This window comes from Lachancea thermotolerans (genome assembly GCF_000142805.1).
Source record: "Lachancea thermotolerans CBS 6340 chromosome E complete sequence".
NCBI lineage: Eukaryota > Fungi > Ascomycota > Saccharomycetes > Saccharomycetales > Saccharomycetaceae > Lachancea > Lachancea thermotolerans.
The window spans coordinates 441694-463865 of record NC_013081.1 but is presented as its reverse complement, the minus strand read 5'-3'; the positions used below and the strand labels follow the sequence as shown (position 1 = coordinate 463865).

Below are 22172 nucleotides of genomic sequence, written 5' to 3'. Positions count from 1 at the left end.
TTGACACCCTGTACATTTATTAACTTTTAAAATTATATAACCAGCAATCGTCGATTGAGGTCTAACATGCACTTTTAGATATCATTTTTATTTTCAAGTCGAGAGTCCATGGACTTACGGTCTGGAATCTCGAGCTCCACGTAGCCGCTGAGCTCCTTTTGTAACGCGAGAAGCGAGGTTGTCCCGCTATTTATACTCTTGATGTCCGTGCTCTTGGCCACATTCACGAAGGCTTTGACTAAGAATCCGCCCTTGGTAATCTGTTCGGTCCTGCCGTCATTGAGTCTCCAGATTTTAGATAGTTCCAGGAAGACGCCATTGTTCATATTGAACTTAATGCCTAGCACCAAAAGCTGAAAGTCCAACACGTATCCAAGTTCTGACAGAAATGATACAATAGAAGGAGAACTGCCACCTGACGCCAGAACAGTAGTTTCCGTGATGGCCTGTGTGGACACTTTTCTTCCAGACCCAGCTGTCGGAATGTCCGAAATACTCAATGACCAGACGTCTTGGGCGCCTGACCCGCCTTTGTTGCTTCCGCCGTCGACTTCCATTTCGTCGAGGTCCCTGCTCCCATGTAGCATATCCTGTATTATCTGAAGATCCAGGCCCTGCACCTCATCGTTCTGATACTTTTTAAGTAATCTAAAGTCCCTTTTGGCGTTATCCGCTTCTACCTCTTGCAATGGCAATCCCCTGCAGAGCTTAATCCTGCTCTGCTCTACCAGCTGGTTCTTCGAGTTAACCTGTTCAATGTCAAATGCAGGGTTAGGCTTGAGCATTGCCGTAAAATTGCCGAAGACGACGGGGGGATTGCCACAGAGGTTACTCAGCGTTGAGACAAACAAGTCGTATGAGGCATCATCGATTGATGAAACCAGGCTCAACTGAAGCATCATCCTTGATGTGTCATCATACTTTAAGAACGCTAGCTAAAATACTTGATTTATCAAAAGTTGAAAAAATTAGGTACCTAGGATGCTACTAGCACTAAGAAACCTAACCTAAACCAAAAGAAGCGCTCAATAGACCATTATGCCTGTTGATGTGCCTCGGTATGTTGATGTTATTAGCTCACTTGCCTCAGTGTGACCCTCTCCGATTCCCTGTTCCCTATACTAACGCAAGGTTTGAACAGTTCAGTTGTGCAGAAGCTGATGTTCTTCACCGCAGCCATGGTGATCCTGCCAGTGCTTGCTTTCTTCATAGTGCAACAGTTTACCGCTAACACGCTAGTCAGTGGTGGGCTGGCGGCGCTGGCCGCCAACTTGGTGCTAATAGGGTACGTGGTCATGGCCTTCAGAGAAGACACGACTCAAGAAGAAGCCAAGCTCGAAGAGAAGAAGCGGGATTGATACGGGCTGGATTTGTCCGGTCTCTGTGCAGTTTGCATGTTATTTTTTTATCTATGTCCAGATTTGTATATGTTGAAGAACCTTTGACGCTGGTGTAATTGGTATGTAAGGCGACAACCCTTAGTTCGTCTTTTTGAGAGGGTTGGCGGGCTTTTCCAGTGCACCGTAGCTGATGTCGAGGCTGGTGATCCATGAAATGGCAATGACAAGAATCCACAACAACAAGGCTGCTACGATCAAACAGCTTATTAGGCCCTCCGTCCACAACGCGCTCTGCACGCCATCGGTCGAGGAGCCGGGCTTTTTTTCTGGGTCGGTGACCTCCACTTTGCTGTGAGCGCGGGCGTAATTCTTGCCGGAAGTTGGCACCTGGAAGGCCAAGTTGTCAATGTTGGCGAGTGTCTCCTCTAGGTAGATGTAGACAGCCTCCAGGTACTCGTCCAACAACGCAAGGTCGTAGTTGGACTCCGTGAACTCGAACACGAGGGCGCCGTCGCTGGGGTGCACGCGGTCGTACAGCGACTCAAAAGCAGACGCTGGGATCTCAGCGACCTCGAATTTCTCGGACCGCACGTTTTCCGCAGCTTTAGAGCTGCTGTCCTGGTCCAGGACGTCCGTGACGGACCCCTCAAAGAAAGCGGTCAGGAATCTGGTTTCCGCGGTCGACCGCGCGAGCTCGCCGAGCAAGTCGAACTTGTCAAACTTGAACCACACCATAGGCTCCTCGGCATCACTGATCTTCGTTAGCTCCTCTAAGGAACCCACTTGATCGTCTCCAAGGGCGTCCCGATACCGGCGCGAGTTCACCGACAGAAAACTCGTCTCGGCGGCGCAGGCCTGAAACAAGGCCGCCAGGAACAGAAACAAAGACTTCAAAAGCATATTTGGGGCTGAGATGTTAGCTGTGAACCCTCCTGTGCCTTTCTTCTCTGAGATTCTTAACTTCTGGCCTGACACCCCTACGTGATGCACAGTTCCTCATTTGAAAATTTTGTAGAACGGAGATCGTGATGCTCCTCGTGTATCACGACATCAACAGTGCTTTGTCGCTGGCCGCGGCAGTGGCCCTGAATCCTAGTCCTAGCGTCCTCCAAGCCATACTCCCATATCTGGCCCTCGAGAAGGCTTTTCCTCACACGCTAGCTCCAACTTCAAGCGTTGTTTGATGAACTGGAACCCTTTGTATCTGCTGGTTAAATGCGTAGATATCCATCAACACTATCATCTAATCAATTAGGTACTCTGGCCGAGCGGTTAAGGCGCCAGGTCGAGGTCCTGGTCTCTTCGGAGGCGCGAGTTCGAATCTCGCGGGTATCATTATTTTTTTGTCTTTTTGTTATGTGTCTCGGAAAAGATACGAATCGCGCTGGTTTCCGGCTGGGACGATTGGTACTGGATACTCAGGTTCCACATCCATTGACTAAGTACTAATGGAAGACAACTTGGATGGGCGTGTCTCACGTGGAAATCATGGCTCGTAGAACCAAAAAAATTTTGGGTGGACCGCTGGTGGTCGCGATGAGCTGAAGAGTTCGTATAGCCACATTGGACACTATGTCGCTCGAGGCAATTCAATTTGACAGGTCGCATCGTGATGACATATCTGTTAGGGTACTGGACCAGCTCTTGCTGCCTTACACCACAAAATATGTGCCGATATACACAATCGACGATGGCTACACGGTGATCAACACGATGCAGGTTAGAGGTGCGCCCGCGATCGCGATCGTGGGAGCCCTCGCTGTGCTGATGGAGATCCAGCTTCTGCAGAACGACGGGTTTGCGAGGACGCAGACTTTCTACGATATTTCCAGTTTCGAGTTGACTCGCAGCGCGCTGTCGCAGAGACTAGACTTCCTGCTGAGCAGCCGGCCCACCGCTGTGAACCTGTCGAACGCGCTACGCGAGATCCGCGTGCTGCTCGCGCAGAGCGCCGGCCTGGCCGCCTTCGGCAACGGCGTGTACGACTTCGTGTGCCGCTTGATCGACGAGGATCTCACCAACAACGTCAAAATGGGCGACAACGGGGCCGCGTTCCTGCTCGACGCGCTGCAGCAGGAGGGCTTCGACGAGGACTTTGCCGTTCTCACAATCTGCAACACGGGCTCGCTAGCTACCTCGGGCTACGGAACCGCTCTGGGCGTCGTGCGCTCGCTGTGGAACGACTCGCTTGCCAAGAGCCAGGCGCCGGGAGACGGCAGCGCGAAGAAGCGCAAACTCAACCAGGGCCGCGCGAAGATGGTCCAGGTCTATCCGCTGGAGACGCGCCCCTACAACCAGGGCGCGAGGCTGACGGCCTACGAGCTCGTCCACGACCAGATTCCTGCGACGCTGATCCCGGACAGCTCTATCGCCTACCGCATCGCGACTAGCCCCGTGCCCATCAAGGCCGCGTTCGTGGGCGCCGACAGAATTGTCCGCAACGGTGACACTGCCAACAAGATCGGCACGTACCAGTTGGCCCTGGTTTGCAAGCATTTCGGCATCAAGTTCTTCGTGACTGCCCCAAAGACAACGATTGACAGCAAGACGGAGACCGGCGCTGGAATTGTTGTGGAGGAGCGCAAGCCCAACGAGTTCAAGCACGTCTCGGGCACCCTTATCGACAGCCAGACCGGCTTGCCGTGTGTGGATAATCAGGACAAGCCTGTATCCGCGAGCGTCGGAGTCGCGCCGTCCGAGATCGACGTCTGGAACCCTGCTTTCGACATCACCCCTCATGAGCTAATAGACGGTATAGTGACCGAAGACGGAGTTTTTACAAAGAGCGCCAGTGGCAGCTTCGACCTCACCAACCTTTTTGCTTAAGTGTCGGTGCAAGACTTTACGGGAGCGCTAAGACGTTATTATAAATAGCTCGATTTGTACCAAAAGCTGTACATCCGCCACTACAAGTCTATTTGTTTTTATGAAGTGCCATTATCACTATATTACATTGTTTCCTCCACCGTTAGTATCTTAATTTCAGCTATGCCATTGTAAACATGAAATGCTATGAAGGAAATGCTGGCGTTGAACAATAACAAAAAAAAGCTTATAAACGACTGGTAGCTAACCAAGAGTGAGTGTTCGCTAGTTGAGAGCCACAAGTGGCAGTATAGAGCGTTGCTCACTAGTTTCTAATACCTGCAACTTTGTTATTACAGCATACATCGTTGCTGATGATACCGTGCCTCCCGCTAACAAAAAAGAACTCCTCATAGGGGGGTCGAACCCCTGACATTTCGGTTCCTTGCAAGCAATGCTTAAAAGCCGAACGCTCTACCAACTGAGCTAACAAGGACGAGTTCTTGCCAGTGAAAAAATCCGCGCTAATACAAAGATACATCGAAACCGCAGAGCTGCGAGCCAAAGGCCAAACAGCCCCTGAGCACTCTTCTGCAGTTCCATGCTGCACATACCCAGTTCGTTACGTACAGTTCGCATTCTCGGCTCTGGCCGTAGTGCCCGTGCCCTGCCCTGGGAAAATTTAACCGCTGTAGGAAGCCCCAGGAAACACCTGTTTTCCTGCACGTCTCGCGCAGTTCAGGAGAGCATCAGCACGCATCCCGTTGCAAATCTTCCCCTTCTCTCCTTTGCTCGCGATTGCCACTCCTAGCCTTCTAAGCTCTGTTCCGCAGTTGGACGAGGTGCTCTGCTCATCGGTCTTTCCTGATTAGGAAAATAGTAAATATCAACATCGAAGTCAGGGAACGCTCGAATCGGAAGTTTCCCAAGCAGGCAAATCACAAACAATGCACAGACACATTCAAGAGGCATTGAGATGAAAACTCAAGATTTTTCAATAAAATTTGACTACCACAAAAGATTGCGAGTGAAATCCGATTCAGGCAAAACGGAAACACCATCTTTGGAGATTTGCAGAGTGATTGTGAGGTCTTCTTTTTACTTATAAGACTTTTAGATCACAAATCCGAAGCCTCAGCGCCGAATTGTTGTTGACAGCGGGCGAAGTTCACTTGAGAGGAGCACACAGCACTTTCTGGATCAGCCTAGTCGTTCGAGTGGGAAGCTTGGAAGAGAAAAAGCTTGCGGAAAGGCAGCGAAAGGAGCACAGCATTTACGCACGTCAGACAACCCTCAGATCGTCGAATTCAGTCGCAGCGTCCCCCTCACATTGACTCCATCAACCCTGTCATGTCTTTTGCGCACAATGACAACTCTCAAGACAGCAGACCTCGAACGTTGAAGTCCACCAGGACAGCCCTGAACAATGTCACCAACACTACAATCGCCCAGGAGGTGAAGAGTGCCAACTCGAGTGCCAGGTCGCTGGGCAAAGTCCTGAGGGCTGCGAGGTCCAAACTACAGAGCGACAAGACCGTGGGAAGTTTAATCCCGCAGATCAGACGTGAAGGCACGTTATCTGAGATCCCCCCCTCCTCCTCGTCCTCCACTTCTTTGTCTTCTGCTGGCACGATACCAGCCTCACAGGTAACCTCTTCGGAACTGGATAAAGAGAACATGGACCCCTTCGCTTCCAAACTGCCAAGCATCGAAGAAGAGCAACAGTCACAATCGTTGTCCAGTTCCCGCGAGGCCCTCCAGTACTCCGAGCACCAAACAATGCTCAAGGATAGCGACTACGCCAGCGCCATGCAAAGCGACCTCCAGGCACAACAACAACAGCAGAGATCTTCTAATATCCTGGAGCCAGCGGCTGACGTCAGCAAAAAGAGGCCTATCTCTACAGTCGTAGAACAGGAAGAGCCCAAGAAATTTAAAGTGTGTGCGAAAGGGACTGAATATGAATGGGAGGATCTCGACGCGGAAGACATCAATGACCCGTTCATGGTCAGCGAATATGTCAATGATATTTTCGAATACCTCCACAAACTAGAAATCATGACGTTACCTAACAGACACGACCTATACAAGCACAGTAATATCCGCCAAAACAGGGACATATTGGTTAACTGGATGGTAAAGATCCATAATAAGTTCGGGCTGCTACCAGAGACCCTTTACTTGTCGCTCAACATCATGGATAGATTCCTTTGCAGGGAGCTTGTGCAGCTAGAAAAGCTGCAACTCGTGGGGACCGCGTGCCTCTTCATCGCCTCTAAATATGAAGAAGTGTACTCCCCAAGCGTGAAGCACTTTGCATACGAAACCGATGGAGCCTGCGACGAGGACGAGATACGAGAGGGCGAGAAATTCATTTTAAAGACACTCGAGTTCAACCTTAACTACCCCAACCCCATGAACTTTTTGAGAAGAATTTCGAAAGCAGATGACTATGATATCCAGTCAAGAACTCTAGCAAAATACTTGCTTGAAATATCGGTTGTAGATTTCAGATTTATTGGGGTCCTACCGTCTTTATGCGCTGCAACGGCCATGTTCCTATCCAGAAAAATGCTGGGGAAAGGCAAATGGGACGGAAATCTCATACATTACAGCGGAGGCTACACTAGAGAAGAACTTGCACCGGTCTGCAACATGGTGATGGATTACTTGGTCCAACCAGTGGTGCACGATGAGTTCTTCAAGAAATACGCATCGAGAAAATTCATGAAAGCATCAGTTATCTCAAGGCAGTGGGCCAAGAAAGTAGTTGCGCACGGTTACGATATAATGACACTGCATGAACCTACGTAGCACTACATACGAATTGCATACAAAGCTAATCCAAGGACACAAGCTACCTTATAGAATGGGGAACCAACCCTCGGCCGGTTTACAAGGGTATTAGAATAACTCCCAGTGCATTAGACAATGCCTTTGTTTTTCCTTATTTTCAGCTCTTTCGTCAATGAAGAAAAAAATGTTCTCACCCACCGGTAAAAAAAGCGCGCGTGCATGCCTCCTGATGGCATGGTGTAAAACGCAATTCACGGAAGCCGTTTCAGCCTTAGCAAGTCCGCAAATTCCTGAGCACTTTAGCGTGCCTTGCCGAACAAGGGCATCAGACGAAAGTCTACGCACTGTATATTATTATTACACTTGATCATTTTTCATTTTACCAGTTAAAGGAGAAATTGTAGGGCTGCCGCTGGAACTTCTTAGGAAGCGAATTCGAAGTCCTTTTTTCAAGGGGACTTACGAATTTCTTTGAAGAATTGGGCGTGTTTTAGATGACTATAGACTTTGAAATTACCTTTATGATTACATTAAACTACTTGATAAAAAGATGTCATTACAATTTATCGAAAAAACATGATGCTCCATAACCCGACCGACATGAGAAATGCCTTCAATACCGTTACCAACGATCCGTCTACTCAGAATAGATCTTCGAACTTGCTAGCGACCATCAGATCACACCATATTTTGGCTGGCTCAAACACACTGCCCATCTGTTTGCTACTGTACTTGGCTTCCAGTGCTTTCAACTGAGTAGTGGGTTTGGAGATCTCCTTAATCAGGTCTCGGCATAAATCTTGAAACTCCGGCTCATTTAAGGGGTCGACACCACCGCTGTAGTGCTCGAATGTAGAATCCCACTTATCGTCCTTGTCTAACGATTGCCTTGCGCAGAACATGGCCATGGCGCTGACACGAGACGGTATGATGTCTACGAACTTAGGGCAGCACATAGCATACTCCAAAAAAAACTTGGCAACGCTTCTGGCTTGCACGTCGTAGTTGTCAGCTTTCGAAATTCTACGCAAGAAATTGAGCGGGTTGGGCCAGCCTATGTTGAACTTTAGTGTTGTAAGCACGTACATCTCTGCGTCTTTGATATCCTGGCTGCTGCACGCTCCGTCCGTGATGTATGCGTATTGTGAAAGCTTAGGCAGGTTTACCTCCTCGAACTTCGCAGCTATCAGAAGACTGCTGACAGCAAGGAGCTGTAGTTTTGCCATGGAGACTTTGCGCATAGACATGAACCTGTCCATGACATTTATGGCCAGATAAAGGGTTTCTGGCAGAAGCTGGAATTTTTGGTGCACTTCAACAAGCCAATCAATAAGGATAGCTCTGAGGGATGGGCGCAAGTACTGTGGGGAATCTGTGGCCGTCAGGTAGTTGTAGGTCGGGGTAGTCTGTTTCTCCCGTTGGTATAGATGGTCGAAAATATCGTCAGTGTACTCGTATACCATGCAAACGTCGTCCTTCTCGTCCCTGTCCAAATCTCTCCACGACTGGAGAGCACGGTGTGCTGGGCCCTCTTCGAGGCGGGGCCTTTTTGTTGAGCTAGTTGACGCGCCGGAACCTTGGCTCTCGTCGTCACTCTCGCTCTCATCGTCACTCATGTATATTTGCCTCTTTTTCCGGCTGGGTCCCTCAAGTTCCCAGTCCCTCTGCGATCGTACCTCTTGCGTCGAGGTCGTCTCTATTTTAGCATCGTCCTGCGATTGCGTTTGCCAGTTCCTGACCTCACCTAGTGCCTTCCTTTGGGCACCCAGAGATGCCCCGGCGATCGTCTTAGCCCTTCCCACACTTCTGCTGGCGTTCTCGTCCGTGACAGCGTTGTTCAGGGTACGACTCCGTGTGAGCTCGCTCATTGTAGTGCTGTTGTATGGTATTGCCTTGTGCGACCTACGGACGGAATGGAAGAGGCACCTAAGCTCTTGCTTGCTGAGGCTCTTTGTCCTTAAGGGTATATTCTGCCAATTCAACCTCTAACTTTAAATATCGGCAGCTGTTCTTGCAAAATCCTTGAGACGCGTCTTTCTCAACTTTGTCTTCAGCCCAATATCTCGCGCGTCTTGGCCCAAACAGGTTCGCTTTCTTCACGACGTGCTCAGAAGCTGCTCTCGGTTTCGCGCGACGGATTGAATAAATGCCTATATCCTCGCGTTTTGGCGTTTTTCCGGCCTCTCTCTCGTAATGTTGCCCGTAGAGATCTTCTCCTTTCTGCTCTGTTTTGAAATATTATTGTAAGCCTTTCAAAATTAAATGTTTTCGCGTTACGCGACTCACCGCAATGCCGGGGAATTCAGGGCTCAATGGGTCCGAAAAAGTGCGCTAGGTAATTTCCAAACGCCAGCGCTACGAATGGACTGTGCAAGACGCGTGAACAGCACGCGTAAACGATGGCCAGGCGTTCCATTACGCGTGCTAACAGTTCTGTCCTACCAAAAGCACGCGTGCTCTTAGGGCATCTAATGGACATCTCCAGAGGAAGGGCCGCCGCTCGACGGGAGGCGGGAGGTCGCCGGAAGCAGCTGAGGGAGATATCTCACAATACACTACCAAGGGCGCTCGCGTGTGTTGGCTAACAAGACTACGGCACGTACGTCACGTGATACACACATGACTATTGGAACTTCAAGTGTAGACCGCGGCGTGATGAGCTCGCGGGCGGCGAAGCCGGGGTTCTACATGTGCCCCTGGATGTGCCCGGCGGGCGCGGCGCCAATGTCTCGGCCAGGCGAGCAGGCCCCAAATGCGGGGCGAACCGGAGTCAAGGCGAGGCGCGCGGGCCTCCGGCCCCGGAGACGCCCCGTACCAGAACCCAACCGCGAAGATAGCGAGCGCAGCGGCCTGCACGTCTGCCCAGCCCTGGCTTCCCGGGGTCAATTTCCCTTCTCGACACCCCGCCAAATGCGTCGTGAATTGCTGCGAACGGCGCGCCGTCCAGCCGTGCCGTCCAGCTTTGTCTCCGCCGCAGACCCAGGTTGCTTATCAAATCTGAGCAACGATGTTGTGGCAGCCTACGTACTCCTTATCGAATCTTTGCCAAGTGAACGGTGGCCGCTACTTACTCTTATCGGGCCATGAAAAAAACATCTTTGATAACAACAGTATTAAGGTTTGGGGCCCTTCTCGCTAGCAGATCCTATAAGAGCAAATGAGAGAGTCAACAGCCGATGAACCTGCACATCTTTTGGTCCCCGGTCCCCAAAGTTCGACATGGGTGCTATGGCTAACTTGAAAGAGAAACTTGTGAAATTGAAGAGGTTCTTGTCCGGAGAGCCTGTTGAGGGCGAGACCTACGAAAAATCCCCCGATGTCAAAGACTTGCCCCACATGAAGGACGCGGACGGCAAGCTGATCGCTGTCTCTTCGGGAAACCGCGAGCTTTCCCCAGTGCTCAGCGCCAAGCTCAACATCCAGAACTCCCAAGGGTTGAGCAAGAGCGGTTCGCGTAACGAGCCTATCGACTCGCGTTTCAGCGGCGAAGATAAGATCGCCGCATGATGCCCTGAGATGGTGTTATTGACCTAATTCTATTCTCGTCAACAACACCTCTCTCGGTGGCCAAGTTGGTTTAAGGCGCAAGACTGTAATGTGTTACAAAGAAATCTTGATATCGGGCGTTCGAATCGCCCCCGGGAGAATTTTTTGTATTTTTTTTGTAAAGTGCGCCATGTAAGGTTAATTTTTGCTTACCGAATACATACTCGATGAGTAGGACGAGCTCAAAACCTCAAAAACCCGGAAACGCGATTGAAGGGTGCGGAAACGGAAAGGATGCGAAAGGACTGGCGGCAGGGTCGTGCGTCTTAAAATCGTTAGAATGCTTGGGCTCGGGCTCGGACTCTGAGAGTTCCGAATTGCACTTCCAAAAACGTTGCCGATGAGCGGGATGAGCGACGCTGTTCAGCACTTCGACGTTGCGTTTTACACCCCCATATCAAGTTCGAACAAGGGTGTGGAGCTTTGCCGCTTGGCGAATGGCATTTTGGTGCTTTTGATATCGGACCCGGCGGATACGTCCGTGTCTTCCAGCGTAAGCGTTGCGTCAGGGTCCCACGCGGACCCTGACGAGGTACTAGGCTTGGCGCACCTCTGCGAACACACAATACTGTCCGCGGGCTCGAAGAAATTCCCGCGATCCAGCCATTACCACGAAATCGTGGCTCAGAATGGAGGGTCTCACAACGCCTACACCACAGGCGAAAATACAACTTTCTACTTTGAGCTGCCGGCGAGCAACGACTCTGGCGAGCTTCTGTTTGACAAGGTCTTGGATACCCTGGCCTCGTCCTTCAAGAACCCCGTTTTCAGCGACTCTTCGATAAATAAAGAGATCTACGCGATCGAGAGCGAGCACAACGTCAACAAGGCGTCAACCCCGAAGCAGCTCTACCATGCAACGCGTCTTCTTGCGAACCCACGCCACCCATTCAGCCGCTTCTGCACGGGCAACTTCGCTACGTTGTGCGACGAGCCCAACCTTCACAAGGTTAACGTCAAGGCTACTTTATGTCAATACTTCAAAACCAACTACGACGCGACCAGGATGGCTTTGTGTCTTCGCGGTCCTCAATCCTTGAACGCTCTAGCCAAGCTTGCGAAGAAATACTTCGGCGACCTGCCCGCAAGCAGAGACAGAGACCCCACGAGACCTCCATTGAAAAAGAGACCCTCGTCCGGGGTCGCCAGCCAAGATCTTCACGTCAGGCCTCTTGACTTCAAAAATTCGAAACAGCAAACCCAAGTACAGGATGCGTTCGTACCAGATACGTCAAACTTAGTCGCTATCCAGTCTTCAAAGAACCCCGTGCTCAGGCTTGTTTTTCCCGTTAGCCACAAATCCACCAGGCTGACTTCCAACGATATTGTTGCCCTTTCAGAGAACTGGTGTGATTTCTTCGGTGACGAGGGCGTTGGCTCCTTGACACACTGCCTGAAGACTAATAACCTAATCAATGGAGTAGTCGCGTCAGTGGCTCACTTTTCGGCTGGAAATGACGGCTTGACACTCGAATTTACCTTAACAAATTTGGGATGGTCGAGTGCTCAGTTAATTATAACAGTCCTCTTTGATCTATTTATCCCTCGCTTGATCCACGATAAAACCAAAGACATTGCCAAATGTTTGAGCGAGCTAAATTGTACTGACTTGCTAACGTTTCTGTATCAAGGCGCTGAGAAGTCCTCTATGGAAATGTGCGCTGTATTAAGTAGTCGTTTGCTATCAGTCTTCGAAACCCTCGATCCGAAGTGTCTATTAAAGGGAAGCCCTTTGATTGAGTGCAACCAGAACCCCTCAGCCATTGGCGATTACAGTGAATCTACAGAAAGCCGAACTTGGTGGATTGGGCGGGCTATCAAGTTCCAGAACTTCGTTAGCGAATTTGTGAACAGACAAAATCTAAGAATTGTGATGCTGGGCAATTGTCCCAAATCTGACCTGCTTAGCTCCGTGACTTCAGTATCGAAAACAGATGCATACTATGAGTTCACTTACCAAATTTCCAAAATAGACATGCTGTCGGTGCGCGAGGAATTATATCGCATTCCTGGCTTTTCCTTCCGTGTACCATGTTATGATATGTTTCTGCCCACTGTCGGCCGTAAACTAGGGCTGATAAAGCAGGCCTTACAAGCGTCCTCGAATCGGTCCCAGACGTCCTTGCTTACAGTCGTAGCTCGCAACGCATATTTGCAAACAATTCCAAGGCTGGCAGGCAAAAACTCCAACCATGAGCTCTGGGTTAAAGAGGAGGATTCAGACCTCTCTTTTAAATCCAAAAGTATTATTTCAATCGAAGTTGCCAGCAAGACAATTGAGGCATGTCCCTCTTACACTATGTGTTTGGAAGTGCTTGCCCAATTACTCGGAGACTCGCTTTCAACCGTTTTGTACCCTTCTGAGAAGCTGGGTTATACCTACGAGATCTCTCCGTCAGCTAAGGGACACGCGCGGCTGTCGTTTACCATTTCGGGGTTTCCTGAGGGAGTTTGTGCCATGGTGAGAGTTATTATCGACCAGACCAAAAGCTTGATAAACAGCGACACAGTTACGCCGGCTATGTTTCGCAAAGCGCGCGTTGCTGTGAGAAACAAGTATGAAGAAGCTGCGTCAGCTAACTCTACAACCTTGGCAACACTGGGACTCCTTATAGTCCTGGAAGAGTGTATGTGGCCCGTAGAAGACCGCTTGGATGCTCTCGAGGAAATTGATATTGAGTCTTTCAGGACCTTCTGCTCGGGCTTCATATCAAAACCTACCTACCTAAACGTCTTCAGCCAAGGCGATCTGAGCTACACCGAGGAAATCAGCACTTTTCTCGACTCAGGCCTCACTAGCCACTTGAGCCGCAGAACCTGGCACGAGCCAGCGGTGAGGGAACCCGTCACCCACGCTCTGAAGCCTGGCACAAACATGTTCATCAGGAGAAGCGCTTTTGTCGAAGACCCTAGCAGCAGCATCGTGTACTTTATACAAACCGGCGACCGCGACGACGCACAAATGCTTTCCTTGACGTGCCTGACGGAGTTCCTGATGTCGATGACCTTGGTGCCAGATCTACGGACTAAAAAGCAGATAGGCTACGCGGTGTTTAGCGGGTTGCGCCTTCTCTCAACGACCATGGGGCTGCACATAACATGCATGTCAAGCTCACCGCCCGAGCATCTCGAGAGCCAGATTGACCAGTATCTGGCCTACATGGAGCACGACGTGCTGAGCGCTATGAGCGAGGAAGAATTCCAGGAGAGGTACATCCGCAAGTTCAGAGCTATGTTCGAGCGGGAAAACGTCACCAGCACGAGCGACGCGGCCGGCCCCGCAGACCTCTTGGCCCAGATCGAGGCAAATGTGCACAGCGGCAACTTACCGGAGCAGGGAGCCGCGATGCGCCAGCACAAACGCATCCGAAATCAGATATCTATCCACCGCTACAATTTTACTTCGGACTTAGAGCCTGCCGACCTCGGATTGCTTCGCGCCCTGACCCTAGGTCAGTTCCGCCGTTTCTTCCAAGAGAAGATCTCCATCTGCTCCACGACAAGGAGCAAACTGTCCGTGATGGTCGCGAGCCCGGTAAGTGCCGATGAAATCGCGGAAAAGCGCCTCTTCCTGCAGATCGAGAGCTACCTGAAACTGAAGGGCCTAAAGATTCCCAGTTCCGAACTACGAGCCATAGTCGAATCCTCCCAGGGCAAGCCCTCGACGCTTATGCGTGGTCTATTCAAGTTTTTCCTGGCAAGAGGCGAAACCTTAAGGCTCTGCAACGTGATCTTGAAAGAGTTGTCTAAAGCCGTTGTTCTCTCGCTCAAACCCCGTCCTACGAATAATAATTCCGCAGGCGTCCTGCAGAATGTGCGCAAAGAAGTGTCTACCGCGGTTCCACTTATAGAAGTTCAAGCAAATCACTTTCGACAGCGAAGTCCCGTCACCGGATAACAGTGCGGGGTTGTTTACGAAACACGGAACGAGGCAATCTACGCGAGCTTTCGGAAATTCCACTGTGTTTTTCTCTCTTTCGCATTCCTTGATGTTCTTAAGTGTTTTTCTTGGGTTGATATCAATGCATGTATCTGTATAAGCGCGGTGAGAAAAAAATAATATGCCAAAGCATGACAAGAAGAGTAAGAGTACTCGAGTGTTCAAACGGATTCTTGATAGATCCTAAGCGCCCAAACCAGTTATAAATACTGGAGGAAAGACGGCAGAGCAAGCGAAGAGCGTTCGTTGTCCCAGTCCGATATTCCAAGCGAAATCGTAGTTTCGACAACGGAAAACCGCACCAAAATGACAAAGCAAACACAAAAGGACAACCTTGTATTTGAGGAAACCAAAGATCCTGAGGTTATCAGGTTCACGCACATGCAAAATGGGGAGAACTGGGCACCACCGTTCATGAGCAAGGAAGACTACTTGCAGAGAGAACGGGTGATCGGAACCTCCGAGATTTCTACGAAGCACCTGTGCCCTAAAATGCAGAAACGATTTCCTGAGGGGAGCGAGTGTCTTGGGATAAAGTACTACGTGCTGAGGAACCTAGGCCTGCCAGCGACGTCGAAGACGTCGCAGGTGGTGGCGAGCTGCGAGACTCTGAACCGGGTAGGGATGGCGGCCAGCCCGCAGACCGGTGGCGCGGTTCAGCCGGTGCTGACTGCGTGCATCGGCGGCGTGTATACGCTGCCGGAGTACCGCTGTAAGGGCTACGGGTCTCAGATGATTACGCGGCTCAACAAGCTGTATGACGAGTACTCCCAGCGGGCGGACACTCCGCCGCTGGCGAAGACTGTGGTAATGACGCTGTACAGCGAAGTAGGGGAGTACTACAGTAAGTTTGGCTTCAGCTCGCGCCCGGTGCCCGTGCATGTTGTTAAGAATATTGACAGACTGCTGAATGAGTACTGCGGCGGCGAGCCGGGCGGCGGAGACGGCGGAGGCAGAGCCCTGGATTTCGACGGGTGCGAGTCTCTGCTGGAGCGCCAGGTCCGCGAGTTCTCGCAGAACATCACTAGGCTACAGAAAGAGAACCCCAACGCATTTGTCTTCGCGGTGGAGCCTTCTCTCGACAACTTCAGGCTTTTCCACCGCAGAGGCTTGTTTCACAAGAAGTACGTGGAGCCGGATTCGCCGGTGACGTTTGGGTACGCCCTGCCAAACGGCAGCCACCTGGTGTGGCACCACAATTACTACCCAGGCGACCGCGCTCTGTTTTTGCTAAAGCTACATGTGAGCGAGGACTCCGAGGACAAGGACGCGGACTTGAAGTTGCTTCTGGCACAAGCCATTTGCGAGGCCAAGAAGACAAAAATAGACCGCCTGCAGTTCTGGGACACTGAGCTGGGGCACCAGGCCTGGAGCAAGCCCTTCATGGAATTTCTCGGGAAAATCGAAGATAAATCCGGCCTATACCAGGAAAATCCCTCTAGAAGCGCGGTCAGGGTCTCGGGCTTTAAAGGCGAAGATATCATCTGGGATCACAACACCAAATATTGCTGGTTTTAGCTAACTCATTGGATATAGCATGTATGTCATTAACACACACACTCCGAAAGGGATAAATTAGCGCCGCGCAGTGCCGTAGAACGCCACACTATCGTATGGCATCTGAATGTGACGTCGTTCTTCTTACTTGGCTGAACGAAACGCAAAAAATATGCGCAAGCCCGGAATCGAACCGGGGGCCCATCGATGGCAACGATGGATTTTACCACTAAACCACTTGCGCTTCTTGTTGGAGTAGTAGAATTCGCGAATAATGATGTTCGTAATAATATAACACGGTGTGTTTGAGAGGCAGCAAGGTCTCACCGAGAACAAGCGTTTAGTCGAGCTATCTTGGCCAAGCAGTGGCTCAAGGAGCTGTTTAGATGATGTATCACTCTTCCAGGTGCTTGAGATGGTTTACAGAGCTTATCTATTGTTTGCTCTCCTTTTCCTTTGTTCTTTATCATAACTCAATGACTAACTACAGGCTTATAATGTGAAATTCAGAGAAGGTTCCACGCACCAAAGCTTTAACCTAAAGCATGCTCAATACAACACTCCCGCGAAGCTAAGAGAGCCCTCCCGGCCGGTTACAAAGTACGAGGCCCGAAGGAAAACGCCTTGTGTGTCTCTGCGGTGTAATCGCAGGAATGAATCTATATAGAAACTAGCTACTCTCCCTGTGCCGGCCGTAGAGGATATTGGCGAAGGCGTCGATCGCTGGTAAGTACGCTACGGTTTAGCAACGTTCGCCTCTTCTCTGCTATTTTCCATCCACGAGATACCACGCGTTCCTTTCTGCTTAGTGATTTACGCGTCAGAGAAATACTGACGCGCTTTCTCACGTGTATGGCAGACTGCCTCTGCTTCAAAACTTCTGGTGAAAAGTTCGACTTGCAACAACCTGTAGGAGGACGCCGTTCGCAGCATTGATCACTCCGAAGCCAATATATCAACACCCCAGTATGACCAACATCGACGCTCCAGCTCGCAAGCAACAGAAACTCAACAATTCGCTTCTGATCCAGCTGCGCTCGCCCGATGCCATTGCACCCACCAAAGGATCTGCCAGCGCCGCCGGGTATGACATTTACGCGTCCCAGGGCTCCGTTATCCCTGCCAGAGGACAGGGCCTAGTCTCAACGGATGTGTCCTTCACCGTTCCTGTGGGCACCTACGGCAGAATTGCGCCTAGATCAGGTCTGGCCGTGAAGCACGGAATCAACACCGGTGCGGGCGTGGTCGACCGCGACTACACTGGCGAAGTTAAGATCGTGCTATTCAACCACGCTGACAAGGACTTTGAAGTCCGCAAAGGTGACCGCGTTGCCCAGTTGATCTTGGAGAAGATCGTCGACGACGCCGAAATTGTTGTGGTCGACTCGCTCGAGGAGAGCGCTAGAGGCGCCGGGGGCTTTGGAAGCACGGGCAAATAGCTCCAGCCTGCGTGTTTAGATACCAACTATCGTAACGCTATGTATACTAAGGTCGCCGCATCGACCACTGGCCTCTGTCACATGATCAGATACGTCCTGTCAAACTAAACAATTCTAGTACTAAAAAAGTGATGGAAGCGGCATTCCAGCTCAAACGCTACACTGTCAGTCTGTATTCAAGCGAACGCCGCAAATGAGCAACAGAGGTCTTCTAGAACAACTCGAGCGTACGACAGAGACCTTGTCACACTCGCTTAGCAACCTTATAAAATACTCTTCGGTTGCTAAAGAAAGAGACGACGAGGACAGCGGGGAGCAACACGAATTGCCGGAATCTACGGCGAAAAACTCCACGTCGGGGCTTATGATGGTGAACGCCCAAACCGCGCAACTCATCAAGGGGATCCAGGACCTGCTGGTAATGACGCGCAGTATTCGCGAAAAGTGGCTTTTGACGCAAATTCCAGACGAAGGAGTGGACTCTCAGTCTGAGCTGGACTACGAAAAGTGTTCTCAACTGCTGAAGCAATGGACGCAGGAGGTCGTGAGCTCGGAAGAGTAACTGTCGCTGCCTTTTACGGGATTCCGCGATGGCCGGAGGTCAACGGCCCTCCCAGTAGAGCTGGGGTGCCCTCCGCACAAATGCTTTGGTGCTTATTTACTTCCAAGGAAGTAACCGCTAGAGCATTGGGGGCGCTGCCCGATGCCAAACACCATTGTCTCGTTCTAAGGCCTTCGAAGCTCAGATAATAGTCATGTTACACGAAAACGCTAGTGACATTTTTGAACATGACTTTGTTTACACACATCAAATCGAAGAGTAGTCCATAACCACGTTCTTCAACCATCAAAGAGGCTCTGCGAAAACTTGACTGACGGATGAGCAGGGAGAGACCAAGATCTCTCACACCTCAGGGAAGGGCTTCACAGCGAAAACACGGCTTGAAGGTGCAAACTTTGCCTCTCCCGCCTGAGTTAAAGAGCTACGACAGCGTCAGGACCACCCAGGAATTGGAAGAAAACGGCGAGCCAGATGAGTACCGGCGCAATAACCCACAATCCAGTTTTGAAAAAGATGAAGACTTCAAGTTCAAGAGGCATAAGCACAGGAATAACGCGGGAACGGCTAGCCTGGGGGAGCGGCTGGACAGTCTGCATGAGCTGCAGAATGCACGTTGGGTGGACAACTTTAACTCCTCCGTGAATATGGATCGACGTGCACGCAACTCTCAGCGGGAGAACCCGTCACAGGAGTCCCAGCGTTCCATTCCCGCGCTCCCTGCACAGTCAATCCCGCCCTCATACATGCCCTACATGTACTATTATCCTTTCGCGCCAATGGTGCACCCAATGTCTACATCGCCCGCGCGGGCCGCGAACGGCGAGATGCCTCAGTATATTAGTTCCTCGCAAGGGTACCCCAACACATCAACACAACCATTCATGCCGCCCATGCCGCCCATGCCGCAGCCAAATACTCAGTTGATGCCTCCGCCTCCTCTTTACCCAAACTATTCCTCTTACAACTACTACAACAATGCCAACGAAGATGTGGCAAAGAAAAGTCAGAGGAGAAGAGAGAAGAGGAGCTCTCTAATGGCTCAGCGAGGAAGAAGGCTATCACTACTCTCATTCCAAGAAAACAGCCAAATTATTTCTCCTCACAAAGACGTACCGGAACGTGACTTTTACAGGCACATTGCAAATACATCGTTTGGGCAGGACCTACAAATACGGCAGCTTTTTAGTTGGTGTTTAATTCGGTGTTTGAGAAAGTGGGAGTCGAACGAGCATCAGCCCAGTAGAGAAGAGGCTAAGTCAAACGAAGAGACGTACGCGGACCCTAAGAAGATTGCCTTGACAATTGTTAAAGAGTTCGTAGAAGAGCTGAGGAAGGGCAAAACAGATGTCAATTGGGATGCTGAAGAATACACAGACAGCAGCACAGAAGACAATACACAATTTCAGGAAGAAGACACAGAGCTGCGGGAGCTTTTTGATGAAGACGACGATGACACTGATATTCTGCACAGCCGCCCCAGGAAGAGAAGGCGACAGCAACCTCTCAAAATACCGAACGAGAAAAACGTGGAAAACGCCAAGAATTTGAAGGTCTTGGAGAAGCAGATCTCGTCTTTAGAAGAGGAGATCAAGACGTGGATCCAAGAGCTTGACAAAATAGATCACACTAGTGAATGGAGAAGCTTCAAGTCCCAATTAATCAAACTCGCCACCGCAGAAATTAAGCCTGCATCTCCAAGCCCTTTACTTCATGATTTGAAGACAGAACTTGAGTGCAGAGTGGAAAGTTTACGCGTCACGTCCCATTTCCTGCATTCAAACTCCGAACTACTGTCGCTGAGCACTCAACAAAAGGTTCAAAAGCTCACACAATGTATTAACAATGGGGTTTTCTCCGCGCGGACGGACCCTCAAACGAACAAGCATACAACAAGAAACCTACTGCGGGGACTTAGTAGATCATTAACTAAAGAAGACAGTCCATAATATTCTGTACATTTGAAGATACTGTCTATTAATTCATTATTACTTTACATTTTCCATTATACTCTACTTAAGAAGATACCTCCTCGCCAAAGTTCTCACCTTGCTATCAAAGACCGGGCTCGTGATGGGGTCATTCAACTTGTAGAACGGATTCATAAGAGTCTTCACAAACAATTCATGAACCTCCTGGTAGAAGTTTTTAACCGACCCGTCTTCTACCTGTGCTGGCGTTGAACCATTCCCATTACTGCTGTGAATCATGACAAACTTCATGTTTCCGTAAGACAAGTAGCCCGTTATAGCTAAACCATAGAAATGATCGATTTTGCCCAGGTAGCAGTTTCCGTTATTATTTGAGTGTCTAGATCTCAAAAATCCACCACTACCGCCTCCTGAGTTTATGGATTGAGGGTTCACTTGCCATTGTAGGTCTTCAATAATGTCCAATGAGGCATGCAGTATGAACGGGTTCAACTCTTTCAATTCTGGGGGGAATGAGTTCAGCTGTTGGGAAGTGAACTCTGCCTCGTAAATAGGGTTGTCTCGAGCACCTATGATCGCGAAATAACATGGCATGGTACACGCGACTCTGAGACCTTTGTGTTTGTAGGCTATGGCAAAACCTTATTGTTAAGATCATATCTTTAAGGAAATTTCATTCTTAGCATACACAATGAAAAATGGCGCTACAGAGCATATGTCGAGCAGTGATAAACTTGAAGGCGATGAAGCTAGGCATGTAAGCTCCTACAGAATTTCACAGACTGCAAAGCTCCTCACAAATGCTAAAATCAGCTTGCTTGAGGATCTTAACGTTGATAACCTAACAGTGGGAAACACGGAGAAGAGTGGCGCGGCGACACTAGGCAAAGTTCTCAATGAGCAGAACAAAGGAAGGCCCTTGAAGATACTTTCTAAGGCCAGCAGAATACGAGCGGATCGGGTTCGATCTTACATCCAGTTTTACTATCACTTGATAGAGAAAGAAATCACTACTGGGGGAACAGGGCTCTACAAGGGTGTGGAAGGGAAGTATAATCCGCTACAAGTGATCCGTAACCGTAAAATTAAGAAGAAGTTGCACGAAAACCCCAAGAATGAAATAGCATTCATGAAGCCTCCCGTCTTAGCAATAAGAGACTTTTCTAAGCACCCCGACCGAGAAAATCAGTGGTTTGTGGGCGTGAATGAGACTACTGCAGACTTAGCCTGGCGTGTGTCACACTGGGATGAGCTTCGAAGGCCCGACGGGAAGCCGTGGTTCAAAAGCAAATCCAAGAGACGCTCTCAGTCGGCTGCAGAGGTTTCCCGCGCGTACAAAGGAGAGAGGCCGCCTAACCACTCCAGAAACTCGTCATCAATCTTATTGCGCCAAACCTCCTCAAACTGGGAACTGCCTCAAATTTCTGTTGAAAGTGTTGACGGTCCTGTCACAGACGGCCCCCGTGGTCGTGAAAGCAAGTTCGACAAAGCGCTGGAGAAAACAAAAAGACTTTCTCGTTCCGCTCTACAAAGCAAATCTGCAAGTCAGCAACATATTATTTATGATGAGCGCAACCCTGACAGCAAACCCTTGGGTAACGCCCATAACTTATACTTAACACCCACAGAACCTGTTCATCATCCCAATATTGCCGACATTCCCATCAACAGCTTTAGGACCCGAACCGCAGAGGAAAGAAGCTCAGAAAGCTCTAATAGAGCATCTGAAGAGTTTTTGGAGCTGAGTGAGCCATTTAATATACCGAAAGAATCTGTTCTCCAGAAACAGTACAACGAGCTAATCTATCTGCGCTGCACTTTCCAGGTAGTTAGACATCGACAGGAAACCTCGAGAATTATACAGGCCCGCACTTCCGCTAAAGCCTCTGTGTTCGTGCCTGAAGATCCCACACAGATATGCAAGCCAGCAGAAGATGTCCTGCATGAGTACGAAAATGAACTGGTGAAGGCTCTGAAAACGTGCGATATATGGAAGTCTAGGCTGCTTAATGACTATTCTATAAGGGTCGAAACTCTGATTTCAACTAGCGACCGTGTACTCAGCGACATAAATTCTACGCTGACGCTCAGGCTCAAAATGCTGCAAGAAAAGATGGACAAGTTTGGCACTCTCAGGAGGATGAACAGAGAACCCCTTCGCGTTTTTTTGTACAGGGTCCTGGAGGTCGCTATTACCTTGCTTTTCTGGATGATATGGGTCATCTTCATAATAGTTAAGAGCGGAAAGATCATGATATTGTCGTTACTTAGGGTCGTTAGGTGGATAACATGGTGATCGAAGTCCCAGCGCAGCACCAA

General features: G+C 49.9%; 14 protein-coding genes and 4 non-coding genes across 18 annotated transcripts; 12 read left to right on the top strand and 6 right to left on the bottom strand.

Annotated features, from left to right (window-relative positions):
* Nucleotides 1–74: 74 nt before the first annotated feature.
* Nucleotides 75–902, bottom strand: SRB5 (Srb5p; the record flags this gene model as incomplete). Its single annotated transcript, XM_002553666.1, has 1 exon — nucleotides 75–902. The coding sequence occupies one exon, from the start codon at nucleotides 900–902 to the stop codon at nucleotides 75–77; it is 828 nt and encodes a 275-aa protein (XP_002553712.1).
* Nucleotides 903–1048: 146 nt separating this feature from the next.
* On the top strand, nucleotides 1049–1358 carry VMA21 (Vma21p; the record flags this gene model as incomplete). The annotated part of the gene is made up of 2 exons (XM_002553665.1): nucleotides 1049–1058; nucleotides 1132–1358. The coding sequence occupies 2 exons, from the start codon at nucleotides 1049–1051 to the stop codon at nucleotides 1356–1358; spliced, it is 237 nt and encodes a 78-aa protein (XP_002553711.1).
* A 120-nt stretch (nucleotides 1359–1478) lies between these two features.
* VOA1 (Voa1p) lies at nucleotides 1479–2240 on the bottom strand (the record flags this gene model as incomplete). Its single annotated transcript, XM_002553664.1, has 1 exon — nucleotides 1479–2240. The coding sequence occupies one exon, from the start codon at nucleotides 2238–2240 to the stop codon at nucleotides 1479–1481; it is 762 nt and encodes a 253-aa protein (XP_002553710.1).
* A 354-nt stretch (nucleotides 2241–2594) lies between these two features.
* KLTH0E05258r lies at nucleotides 2595–2675 on the top strand. The gene has a single exon. It is a non-coding gene; the product is annotated as a tRNA-Leu (tRNA).
* A 237-nt stretch (nucleotides 2676–2912) lies between these two features.
* Nucleotides 2913–4166, top strand: MRI1 (S-methyl-5-thioribose-1-phosphate isomerase MRI1; the record flags this gene model as incomplete). The annotated part of the gene is made up of 1 exon (XM_002553663.1): nucleotides 2913–4166. One exon carries the CDS (start codon nucleotides 2913–2915, stop codon nucleotides 4164–4166), a length of 1254 nt encoding a protein of 417 aa, XP_002553709.1.
* A 385-nt stretch (nucleotides 4167–4551) lies between these two features.
* KLTH0E05214r lies at nucleotides 4552–4641 on the bottom strand. Its single transcript is given in 2 exon segments — nucleotides 4552–4587; nucleotides 4605–4641. It is a non-coding gene; the product is annotated as a tRNA-Lys (tRNA).
* An 854-nt stretch (nucleotides 4642–5495) lies between these two features.
* Nucleotides 5496–6959, top strand: KLTH0E05192g (cyclin family protein; the record flags this gene model as incomplete). The annotated part of the gene is made up of 1 exon (XM_002553662.1): nucleotides 5496–6959. One exon carries the CDS (start codon nucleotides 5496–5498, stop codon nucleotides 6957–6959), a length of 1464 nt encoding a protein of 487 aa, XP_002553708.1.
* A 623-nt stretch (nucleotides 6960–7582) lies between these two features.
* Nucleotides 7583–8809, bottom strand: KLTH0E05170g (cyclin family protein; the record flags this gene model as incomplete). The annotated part of the gene is made up of 1 exon (XM_002553661.1): nucleotides 7583–8809. The coding sequence occupies one exon, from the start codon at nucleotides 8807–8809 to the stop codon at nucleotides 7583–7585; it is 1227 nt and encodes a 408-aa protein (XP_002553707.1).
* Nucleotides 8810–10160: 1351 nt separating this feature from the next.
* On the top strand, nucleotides 10161–10448 carry KLTH0E05148g (KLTH0E05148p; the record flags this gene model as incomplete). The annotated part of the gene is made up of 1 exon (XM_002553660.1): nucleotides 10161–10448. The coding sequence occupies one exon, from the start codon at nucleotides 10161–10163 to the stop codon at nucleotides 10446–10448; it is 288 nt and encodes a 95-aa protein (XP_002553706.1).
* A 50-nt stretch (nucleotides 10449–10498) lies between these two features.
* KLTH0E05126r lies at nucleotides 10499–10587 on the top strand. The gene is given in 2 exon segments: nucleotides 10499–10537; nucleotides 10552–10587. It is a non-coding gene; the product is annotated as a tRNA-Tyr (tRNA).
* A 240-nt stretch (nucleotides 10588–10827) lies between these two features.
* Nucleotides 10828–14385, top strand: AXL1 (Axl1p; the record flags this gene model as incomplete). The annotated part of the gene is made up of 1 exon (XM_002553659.1): nucleotides 10828–14385. The coding sequence occupies one exon, from the start codon at nucleotides 10828–10830 to the stop codon at nucleotides 14383–14385; it is 3558 nt and encodes a 1185-aa protein (XP_002553705.1).
* Nucleotides 14386–14733: 348 nt separating this feature from the next.
* Nucleotides 14734–15945, top strand: KLTH0E05082g (uncharacterized protein; the record flags this gene model as incomplete). Its single annotated transcript, XM_002553658.1, has 1 exon — nucleotides 14734–15945. One exon carries the CDS (start codon nucleotides 14734–14736, stop codon nucleotides 15943–15945), a length of 1212 nt encoding a protein of 403 aa, XP_002553704.1.
* Nucleotides 15946–16097: 152 nt separating this feature from the next.
* On the bottom strand, nucleotides 16098–16168 carry KLTH0E05060r. Its single transcript has one exon. It is a non-coding gene; the product is annotated as a tRNA-Gly (tRNA).
* A 724-nt stretch (nucleotides 16169–16892) lies between these two features.
* Nucleotides 16893–17363, top strand: DUT1 (bifunctional dITP/dUTP diphosphatase; the record flags this gene model as incomplete). The annotated part of the gene is made up of 1 exon (XM_002553657.1): nucleotides 16893–17363. The coding sequence occupies one exon, from the start codon at nucleotides 16893–16895 to the stop codon at nucleotides 17361–17363; it is 471 nt and encodes a 156-aa protein (XP_002553703.1).
* A 193-nt stretch (nucleotides 17364–17556) lies between these two features.
* Nucleotides 17557–17925, top strand: SRB6 (Srb6p; the record flags this gene model as incomplete). Its single annotated transcript, XM_002553656.1, has 1 exon — nucleotides 17557–17925. The coding sequence occupies one exon, from the start codon at nucleotides 17557–17559 to the stop codon at nucleotides 17923–17925; it is 369 nt and encodes a 122-aa protein (XP_002553702.1).
* A 317-nt stretch (nucleotides 17926–18242) lies between these two features.
* On the top strand, nucleotides 18243–19871 carry DSN1 (MIND complex subunit DSN1; the record flags this gene model as incomplete). Its single annotated transcript, XM_002553655.1, has 1 exon — nucleotides 18243–19871. The coding sequence occupies one exon, from the start codon at nucleotides 18243–18245 to the stop codon at nucleotides 19869–19871; it is 1629 nt and encodes a 542-aa protein (XP_002553701.1).
* A 63-nt stretch (nucleotides 19872–19934) lies between these two features.
* On the bottom strand, nucleotides 19935–20447 carry TRS20 (TRAPP subunit TRS20; the record flags this gene model as incomplete). The annotated part of the gene is made up of 1 exon (XM_002553654.1): nucleotides 19935–20447. The coding sequence occupies one exon, from the start codon at nucleotides 20445–20447 to the stop codon at nucleotides 19935–19937; it is 513 nt and encodes a 170-aa protein (XP_002553700.1).
* Nucleotides 20448–20544: 97 nt separating this feature from the next.
* On the top strand, nucleotides 20545–22149 carry MTC4 (Mtc4p; the record flags this gene model as incomplete). The annotated part of the gene is made up of 1 exon (XM_002553653.1): nucleotides 20545–22149. One exon carries the CDS (start codon nucleotides 20545–20547, stop codon nucleotides 22147–22149), a length of 1605 nt encoding a protein of 534 aa, XP_002553699.1.
* Between the last annotated feature and the right edge of the window lie 23 nt (nucleotides 22150–22172).